Below are 9,016 nucleotides of genomic sequence, written 5' to 3' on the forward strand. Positions count from 1 at the left end.
CAGGGACAGGGGCAGGGGCAGGGACAGGGGCAGGGACAGGGGCAGGGGCAGGGACAGGGGCAGGGACAGGGATGGGACAGGGACAGGGACAGGGACAGGGACAGGGACAGGGACAGGGATGGGACAGGGACAGGAACAGGGATGGGACAGGGATGGGACAGGGACAGGGACAGGGACAGGGGCAGGGGCAGGGGCAGGGACAGGGGCAGGGACAGGGATGGGACAGGGACAGGAACAGGGATGGGACAGGGACAGGGACAGGGACAGGGATGGGACAGGGACAGGAACAGGGATGGGACAGGGACAGGGACAGGGACAGGGGCAGGGGCAGGGGCAGGGACAGGGGCAGGGACAGGGATGGGACAGGGACAGGGACAGGGACAGGGACAGGGGCAGGGATAGGGATGGGACAGGGACAGGGGCAGGACAGGGACGGGACAGGAATGGGACAGGGACAGGGATGGGACAGGGACAGGGACAGGGATGGGACAGGGAGGGGACAGGGACAGGGACAGGGACAGGGACAGGGACAGGGACAGGGATGGGACAGGGACAGGAACAGGGATGGGACAGGGACAGGGACAGGGACAGGGGCAGGGGCAGGGGCAGGGACAGGGGCAGGGACAGGGATGGGACAGGGACAGGGACAGGGACAGGGACAGGGGCAGGGATAGGGATGGGACAGGGACAGGGGCAGGACAGGGACGGGACAGGAATGGGACAGGGACAGGGATGGGACAGGGACAGGGACAGGGATGGGACAGGGAGGGGACAGGGACAGGGACAGGGACAGGGACAGGGACACAGGGACAGGGACAGGACAGGGACAGGGGCACAAGGACAGGACAGGTCGGGCCGTGTCAGCGCTGCCCGCAGGGCCCGGCCCCCCCCCAGCGCCCGGCAATCATTAACCGGGAGCCGAGCGGGGCCTGGGCGCGATGCGCGGGGGAAGCCGCCTCTTCCTCCCCCTCCTCCTCCTCCCCGTCCTCCCCCTCCTCTGCCGCCGGCTCGGGATGGGGGGGGCAGGTAAGGACCCCGGCGGCACCCCCGGCACGGACCGGGGCGGACCCGGCACGGCCCCGAGCGCACGGCACCGGGCCCCGCTGCGGCACGGCCGGGACACGTCGGGACCGTGCTGGGGGGGGATGGGGGGGCACAGGGGGTCTGTGCCCATGGGACGGTGGGATCGGGGGTCTGTGCCCATGGGGACACCAGGGTCACAAATGTCCATGCCCACGGGACACCGGGGTCTGTGCTTAGGGGGACAGAAGGATCAGAGGGGTCTGTGCCCATGGGGACAGCGGGACTGGGGGTCTGTGCTTACGGGGCACTGATATCGGGGGGGGGGGGGGGGCTGTTCCCCTGGGGACACCAGGCTCAGCAGGGTCTGTGCCCATGGGGACACCGGGCTCAGAGGTGCCCGTGCCCATGGGACACCGGGGTTTGTGCTTATGAGGCCAGCGGGCTCAGCGGCATCTGTGCCCATGGGGACACGGGGCTCACTGCGGGACATGGGGCTCGTTGGGGTCCGCGCCACGGGGCTCAACCGGTTTCACACCCACAGCCGAGCCCAGCTGCGGGCCCGGCCGCCCCTGTCCCCCGTGGAGCAGCTGCGTGGAGCACCCGGGTGGCGCCGCGTGCCGCTGCGAGCCCGGCTTCACCCCCAGCGCTGACCGCGGCTGCGTGCCAGGTAGGGGACGGGACCCCCAGGGGCTGCGCGCCAGCGGGGGGGCACTCACACGGGGACCCCACCGGGGTGGGAACCCCACGAGGGGTGGGGGGTCTGGTGCCCGCAGGGCCGAGTGGGGCCCTCTGCGGCTGCCCTGACCCGAGCCCCCCCCGAAGCCAGGACGTTCCCGGGGCGCCTGACGCCGCGGGACCCCAAAGCCGTGGCCGCGAGCCCCGTGCTGGAGGCGGATCTGCCCCGGCTGGTGAGTGAGGGGCTCGGGGGGCTCGGGGGCTCGGCAGGAGGGGGCCCTCCCACAGCGCCCAGCCGAGCCCCCGCCGCAGTTCCAGCGCATCCTGGGCTCCCTGGACGCCTACGTGGCCTCGTCCCTCCTGGAGCCGCCGTGAGTGCCGGGGGTCCTGCCCGCCGCCCCCCCCCCCCCCGCCGCCCCCCCGGTGCCCGGGTGACACGGTGGGCGCCCCGCAGGCGGGGGGCAGCGGGGGTGACGGTGCTGCACAGCTTCTCGGTGCTCTCCTCGGTGACGGCCCGGCACGTGGAGGAGGCCGTGGCGAGCTTCCAGGCGCGCTGCCAGCCCCGCGACCCCGGCTGCCGGCTGCTGCGGGACGTGGTCGCCTACAGCAGTGCGTGGGACCCCTGCCTGGGGATGGGGGGGGTGGGGGGGGGGCGCTTCCTGACCCTCGCCCTCCCCAGGTCTGAGCCTCTGCGAGCTGCAGCCCTGCGACCCCGTGTCCACCGTGTGCCTGCCCCAGGAGGGGCTCGCCCTCTGCGCCTGCCGCCCGGGCTTCCGCAGCGCCCACCCCATGGACCGCGCCTGCACCGGTGGGAGCCGGGGGGGCCGGGGGGGCCGGGGGCTGCAGCCCCACAGCAGGGCTGGGAGGGGGTTTGGGTTTCTGGCCTGGTGGGGGGCGGTGGGAGGGCTCCATGGGGGTGCTGATGGGGTGGGGGAGGTCTGAGGGTGGGGGTCGCAGCCCGTGGGGCAGGGGCCAGCCCCAAAGGGGGGGGTCGTGGTCCCATGGGAGGGGAGGGTCCGGCCCCTTGGGGGTCTGAAGCCCCACGTCCCCCCCCCTCTCCGGGGATGCACGGCCCGCACTCTGTCCCCAGCCTGCCACCCCGGGTCGCGGCTGAGAGACGACGCTTGTGAGAGGTGAGTGCGGCCCCCCCCCGCCCCCCCCGGCCCCCCCAGCCCTGAGCCCCCAGCCCCGCCGCCCGCCCTCATGCCCGCTCCCCGCAGGTGCCCCTTCGGCTTTGGCGGCTTCGAGTGCGAGGAGCGTGAGTGTGGCACGGGGCCGGCAGCGGCACGGGGCATGACCCCAGTCCCAGCCCCGACCCTGACCCCAACCCTGACCCCTAGCCTGATCCTGACCCCAGCCCTGACCCCGACACCGAACCCAACCTCGACCCCCATCCCGACCCCGACCCCCATCCCGACCCCGACCCCAACCCTGACCCCAACCCCGATTCCAACCCCGACCCCAACCCCTGCTCCGGCCCGGCCGGCCCCGACCCCGACCCCAAACCCCGATCGCGATCCTGACCCTGACCCCAATTCCGACCCTGACCCCAATTCCTACCCCGACCCTGACCCCGACCCCGACCTCGGCCCCAACCCCAGTCCCAACCCCGACTCCGTTTCCAACCCCGATCCCGATCCCAGCCCCGATCCCGATCCTAATCCCGACCCCAATTCCGACCCCGACCCCTCCCCGACCCCCCCCCCCGAACCCGGCCCTGCCCCCCCTGTCGCCCCGCAGCCCTCCTGCTGGCGCTGGTGCTGGTGTCCTGCTGCGGGGGGGCCCTGCTGCTGCTGCTGCTGCTGCTGCTGCTGCTCAACGGGTACGGCCCCCCCCAGCCCCCCGCCGCCCCCCCACCCTGGCTCTGTGTGGGGAGAGGGATGCGGCGAGGCTCCCCCACTCGCACCCCCACCCGCAGACCCCCCCTTACCCCCAGAGCTCAGCCCCCGTCCCATTCCCCCCCCCCCCCCAGGAGAGCCCGGCGCCCCCCCCCGTCACCTCCCTCGCCGCTGCCGGACCTGGGGGCCCTGCAGTTCCCGGCGCGGGGGCTCAGCCTGCCCCGGGTGCAGCCCTGCGGGACCCCCGAGGCCGAGCCTCCCGAGCCCCCCCCGGTGAGTGTGTGCGTGGCGGGGGGGGGCGCGAGATCCCCCCCCGGGACGCTCCCACGGTGCGTGACGGCTCGCTCCGCAGCCTGCCCGCATGGAGACCTTCCTGGCGCACCGGGGGGGCCCGGCAGGACGGGGCGAGGACCGCGACTATTTCTGAAGAACCAACCTCCCCCCGCCCCCCCCCCCCCCGCTGCTTCCCACGCGGGACGGAGCTGCGGGGATCCACGCGGGGGGGGCGGGGGGGGGCACCGCTGTACCCATCCCAGAGGATAAAGTGGAAGCTGCAGCTGCTCCGCGTGGTTTTTGGGGTGGGAGCATCCAATGCGCATCCACATTTATGGCACGGGGAGGTGGGGGAGCCCCTGCGGCGCTCCCACGCCCCCCCCCCCCGCCGCCCCCCCCCCGTGCCCAGGATGTAGCCACGGGCACGAGTGGGACGCTCCCGCACCTGCCCCGGCCGTTATCTCGCCTCGTCCCTGGAGTTTGATCGCAGCGAGGCCATAAAGAGCAGAGCCCCCGGAACGCGCAGGGCGTGGGGGGGGGAACGACCGGACGGCCCCGGGTGTTCATTAACCCGCGGGGGGGGGCCGGGCGCGGAGCCCCACGCGTGGGATGTGCTGGGATGGGAAGTGGGAAGGGGGACGAGGGAAGGGGGGACGACGCGCACGACGGCTCCGCGCGCCTCCGCACCAAGTGGGGAGGAAGGGGGGGGGTCCGCAGCATGGGACCCCCACCCTGGGGTGCTGCCCCGCAGCCCGGGGCCCCTCCCCGGCCCCCCCCGCGGGGGCGTGGCGGCGCGGAGCGGAGCGCGGCGGCGAGCGGCGGCGGCGAGCGCGCAGGTGCGGGAGGCGGCGGGGGGGGGGCGGGGGGGGCAGCCGGGGTCGGGGCCCCCCGTGGAGGGTGCTGGGGGGGGCACCGCGGGGCGTCCCCACTCGTGGCGGGGCGAGGGAGGGCAGGCAGCGGCCGTGCCCCGCGCCCGTCCCCGCTCGGCACCGGGGATGCGGAGCCCGCTCCCGGCCTTGACCCCGGGGGGAGGCAGCGGGGGCAGGGTCTGGCCCCCGGCCCGTGCAATGCGGAGGGGGGGGCGGAGGAGCCGGGGGGGGGTCAGCGCCCCGCGGCGCGGCCGGGCCGGGGCAGAGAGCCCGGGTGGCGCCGCGCTCCCCACGCGAGGTGAGTGGAGGGCGCACGAAGGGGGCTGCCGGGGCCGGGCGCTCCGCCAGGGAGGGGGGGTCCGGGGGGGCTCGGACCCGGGCCGGGGGGCTCGGGGTCAGCCCCCGCAGCCCCGTGCCTGCTGTTCGTGTATTTCGGAGCGCCGGAGGAGCCCCACGGAAGGAGCCGCGCAGCGCTCGCTGTCCCCGTGCCCACTGGGGGAGTGATTCCCAGCACCCCCCCCAGCCTCAAGCCGCTGCTTGCGGGGACCCCTCTGAGCCCCCAACCGGGAGCGCTGGGGCTGTGCAGCCCCCCCCGTGCTGGTCATGTTGCTGCTGCTGTGGCCGTTCGGGGTGTCACTGTGTGCCCTCCACCCCTGGAACCCCAGGCACAGGAGCTGCATGGGATGGGATGGGGGGGGGTGAAGCCCCCCGGGCCCCCTCCCGCTGTTCCTTGGCTCCGTGCCTGCCCCGCAGCTCTCACCAACACCGACCCCGGCTGGGCTGGCAGCAGGGCCTCACGTCCTGGGGCACCGTGCCCGCCGTGCTCCCCGCTCCCTGGGCCCCCTGGGCTGGGTGCTGCTGGAAGGTGCCACTTGGCACGGGCAGGAGCTGCACACCGTCTGCACCGGGCGCGCCGGGGGCTTTGCTGCCGCAGGGGCCGGTGCCCGGTGCTGTGAAGCGCTCTCCGCTCAGCAACGGGAGCGTCTGCGCGGTGCGGTGCGGCGCTGCCAGCCTCGCTGCGGTGCTGCGGGGCAGGACGAGGTGGCCTTTGCTGTGCAGGGCCCACGCCAGGTTTTGTGCGCGGGGAGAGGGCACCCATGGGTGGGGCCGAGGTGTAGGGAGGGGAGTAGCCGGTCCCCCTGCCCGGGGCTCAGCACGAGGCATGGGCTGAGCCAGCGGGGCTGAGCCCGCGGCAGGCTGCTCGAGGGAAGGGGCTGAGCTCCGGCACCGACATCGCACTGCAGCATCTCCCCAGGGCAGGGCCAGTCCTGCTGCCCACTGCCCTGTCCCTCCACAGGTCCCCAGGAAGGATGTGGCCGCTCCGGCTCGCCTGGGCGCTGGCCGCGCTGGGCATCGCGGCCGGCGCTGACCCCACCGCGCCGCTGCCGGACAGGGCCTCCATCTTCGCCGACCTGACGCCCGTGGAGCTGCGCGCGGTGCGGGACTTCCTGATGGGCCGCCCGGAGCTGGGGCTGTCCCCGAGCCGGGGGGGCACCCTGGCGCAGAACACGCTCTTCCTGGTGGAGCTGCTGCCCCCCAAGAAGCGGCTGGCCCTGCGCCACCTGGATGAGGGCGGCCCCGCGCCCCGGCGCCAGGCTCGAGCCGTCGTCTTCTTCGGGGGGCAGGCGGAGCCCAACGTCACCGAATTCGCCGTGGGGCCCCTGCCGCGGCCCAGCTCCTACCGGCCCCTGCGCTTCAAGGGCAGGCGCAGAGTCCCCTTCGCCGCCCGGCCCATGACGCAGCTGGAGTACGAGCTGCTGCACCGCGCACTCGTGCAGGCAACGGAGCCGCTGTACCGGCTGCTGCGCGATGCCACCGGCTTCTGGTACCACAACTGCACCGACCGCTGCCTCACCTTCTCGGACATCGCGCCCCGTGGGCTGGCGTCCGGCGAGCGCCGCAGCTGGTTCATGCTGCAGCGCTTTGTGGAGGGCTACTTCCTGCACCCCGTGGGGCTGGAGATCCTCATCGACCACCGGGACCCCGATCCACACCGCTGGGCCGTCCAGCGCCTCTGGTACAACGGGCAATACTTCTCCAGCCCGCAGGAGCTGGCCGAGCGCTATGAGCAGGGGCAGGTGGCCGTGGCACGGCTGTCCGACCACGCGTCCCAGCTCCTCTTCTCCACCTACGTGCCGCGCGGGCGCTTCACCACCGGCACCCCCACTGACGTGCACGGGGCCAAGGTGTGCGAGCCCCAGGGCCGGCGCTACCGGCTGCGGGGGAACCGGCTGGAGTACGGGGGCTGGAGCCTGGCCTTCCGCCTGCGCTCCTCCTCCGGCCTCCAGCTCTTCGACCTGCGCTTCAACGAGGAGCGCGTGGCCTACGAGGTGAGCGTGCAGGAGGCCATCGCCTTCTACGGCGGCGACACGCCGGCCGCCATGCAGACCAAGTACATCGACGCCGGCTGGGGCATGGGCTCCGTCACCTACGAGCTGGCCCCCGGCATTGACTGCCCCGAGGTGGCCACGTACCTGGACACGCACCACCTCTACGACGCCGACGGGCCGGTGCGCTTCGCCCGCGCCGTCTGCATCTTCGAGCTGCCCACGGGCGTCCCGCTCCGGCGGCACTTCAACAGCAACTTCCAGGGCGGGTACCACTTCTACGCCGGGCTGGAGGGACACGCGCTGGTGCTGCGCACAACCTCCACCGTCTACAACTACGACTACATCTGGGACTTCCTCCTCTACCCCAACGGCGTGATGGAGGCCAAGGTCCACGCCACCGGCTTCATCCACGCCACCTTCTACACGCCGCAGGGCCAGCGCTACGGCAGCCGCGTCCAGAGCCACGTCCTGGGCAACCTGCACACCCACCTGGTGCACTACAAGGTGGACCTGGACATCGCAGGTGCAGCCCCCTGCTGACCCCCTGGGGCTGGACCCTGTGCCGGCAGCTGCGGGAAGGGCCTTGGGGGTGGCACGGAGCTGGGGGGGTGGGGGGGCTCGGGGCCATGTCCCTGCTGCTACTGGGGTCCCCAGGGTGATTCTGGAGCACCTGCGGCTCACAGCCTCTCCGCTTGCAGGCACTGGCAACAGCTTCGAGACGATGGACTTGAGCTTCGAGAACATCCCAAACCCCTGGAGCCCCGACGCACGCGTGGTGCAGCCCTGGCTGCACCGGCAGCCGCGCCGCAGCGAGCGCCGGGCCGCCTTCCCACTGGGCCAGGCGCTGCCCCGCTACTTGCTCTTCTCCAACCCTCGCCAGCGCAACCGCTGGGGCCACGCGCGCAGCTACCGCATCCAGCACAGCTCCCACGCCGGGCGCGTGCTGCCCCGCGGCTGGAGGGAGGAGAGGGGCATCTCCTGGGGCAGGTGGGGCTCCGGACGGGGCTCTCGGCAGCGGGCACTCCCTGGTGCATCCAGGGGAGCCGGGGGGGGGGGGAGAGGCGTCCTGCAGGCCTGTGGCACGCATGCTTGTGGCTCTGCAGGGTCCCCGTGCTCAATGGCAGGGCTGATCCCCTCCCTGTCCCTGTCCCTGTCCCTGCAGGTACCACCTGGCCGTGACACGGCACCACGAGAACGAAGCCGTCAGCAGCAGCCTCTACACCCAGAACGACCCCTGGGAGCCCCTGGTCAACTTCGAGGGCTTCATCCGCGACGACGAGAGCATCGAGGACCAGGTGATGGGGACAGCGGGGCTGGGGACTGGGGCAGGATGGAGCATGGATGGCTCTGGGCGTTCCCAATCCATGCGGCCCTCTGACGGCCACGGTCCCCTCCTCGCAGGACCTGGTGGCCTGGGTGACCGTCGGCTTCCTGCACATCCCGCACGCCGAGGACGTCCCCAACACGGCCACCCCCGGCAACGCCGTCGGCTTCTTCCTGCGCCCCTTCAACTTCTTCGACGAGGACCCGTCGGTGGCCTCGCTCAGCCCCGTCATCGTCCGCCCGCTGGACCAGACCTTCTCGCGGCTGGAGGTGCAGCGCTGGACGCCCGACAGCCCCGGCCCCTGCGTTGCGCCGGGGCCCTTCGCCTACAACGGCACGTACTGGCCGGAGTGAGCGCCGCGGGGCGCGGTACGGGGCAGGGACCCCGAGGACCTTGGGGGCCTTGGGGACCTTGGGGACCTTGGGGGCCTTGGGGACCCCAGCCCCTCGGGCTCAATAAAAGCCGTGCCACCGCCTCCGGCCCCGTCTCTGCCTGGCTGCGGGCCCCTCCGCCGGCTGTCGCAATGTTTAATGACGCCTGCGTTCAAGGTTGGCCCCCCCGCACCCTCCCGCGGCCTTTGCCCCCCGGCCCCCCCAGCCCCCCGTGCACCGGGCTGCCGGCGTTGACCCCCCCCCGCACCACCCCGGGGGTCCCCAGCCGCCTCCCCCCCGCAGCGCAGCCGCA

At 73.6% G+C, this 9,016-nt stretch overlaps 2 protein-coding genes across 5 annotated transcripts; both read left to right on the forward strand.

The window, feature by feature from the left end:
• Nucleotides 1-752: 752 nt before the first annotated feature.
• Nucleotides 753-4,092, forward strand: LOC310894873 (protein HEG-like). 3 transcript variants are annotated; one of them, XM_083825512.1, is made up of 11 exons: nucleotides 753-1,026; nucleotides 1,565-1,690; nucleotides 1,846-1,931; nucleotides 2,011-2,069; nucleotides 2,186-2,307; nucleotides 2,378-2,506; nucleotides 2,789-2,831; nucleotides 2,919-2,956; nucleotides 3,439-3,520; nucleotides 3,671-3,809; nucleotides 3,889-4,092. In XM_083825512.1, exons 1-11 carry the CDS (start codon nucleotides 939-941, stop codon nucleotides 3,961-3,963), a joined length of 987 nt encoding a protein of 328 aa, XP_083681638.1. In that variant the 5' UTR covers nucleotides 753-938; the 3' UTR covers nucleotides 3,964-4,092. The 3 variants fall into 3 exon arrangements, with proteins under 3 accessions (XP_083681638.1, XP_083681639.1, XP_083681637.1); XM_083825511.1 differs by having other exon boundaries at nucleotides 756-1,026; nucleotides 2,153-2,307; XM_083825513.1 differs by lacking the exons at nucleotides 2,919-2,956; nucleotides 3,439-3,520 and having other exon boundaries at nucleotides 754-1,026; nucleotides 2,153-2,307.
• Nucleotides 4,093-4,594: 502 nt separating this feature from the next.
• Nucleotides 4,595-8,807, forward strand: AOC1 (amine oxidase copper containing 1). Of its 2 annotated transcripts, none has more exons than XM_083825507.1 (5): nucleotides 4,595-4,645; nucleotides 5,976-7,531; nucleotides 7,707-7,995; nucleotides 8,171-8,303; nucleotides 8,410-8,807. In XM_083825507.1, exons 2-5 carry the CDS (start codon nucleotides 5,989-5,991, stop codon nucleotides 8,683-8,685), a joined length of 2,241 nt encoding a protein of 746 aa, XP_083681633.1. In that variant the 5' UTR covers nucleotides 4,595-4,645; nucleotides 5,976-5,988; the 3' UTR covers nucleotides 8,686-8,807. The 2 variants fall into 2 exon arrangements, with proteins under 2 accessions (XP_083681633.1, XP_083681632.1); XM_083825506.1 differs by lacking the exon at nucleotides 4,595-4,645 and adding an exon at nucleotides 4,888-4,976.
• The last annotated feature ends 209 nt before the right edge of the window (nucleotides 8,808-9,016 follow it).

This window comes from Anser anser, assembly GCF_964211835.1.
Source record: "Anser anser genome assembly, chromosome: 2".
In the NCBI taxonomy this organism is placed as follows: domain Eukaryota; kingdom Metazoa; phylum Chordata; class Aves; order Anseriformes; family Anatidae; genus Anser; species Anser anser.

Excerpts from the sequence above, each read along its gene's own strand:
- AOC1 (XM_083825507.1), top strand. The coding sequence starts at position 5,989 with ATGTGGCCGCTCCGGCTCGCCTGGGCGCTGGCCGCGCTGGGCATCGCG. Across the intron at positions 7,996-8,170 it reads AGGGGCATCTCCTGGGGCAG|GTACCACCTGGCCGTGACAC; the intron begins GTGGGGCTCCGG and ends CTGTCCCTGCAG. Across the intron at positions 8,304-8,409 it reads ACGAGAGCATCGAGGACCAG|GACCTGGTGGCCTGGGTGAC; the intron begins GTGATGGGGACA and ends CCCTCCTCGCAG.
- LOC310894873 (XM_083825511.1), top strand. The coding sequence starts at position 939 with ATGCGCGGGGGAAGCCGCCTCTTCCTCCCCCTCCTCCTCCTCCCCGTC. Across the intron at positions 1,932-2,010 it reads AGGCGGATCTGCCCCGGCTG|TTCCAGCGCATCCTGGGCTC; the intron begins GTGAGTGAGGGG and ends CCCCCGCCGCAG. Across the intron at positions 2,957-3,438 it reads CGGCTTCGAGTGCGAGGAGC|CCCTCCTGCTGGCGCTGGTG; the intron begins GTGAGTGTGGCA and ends GTCGCCCCGCAG.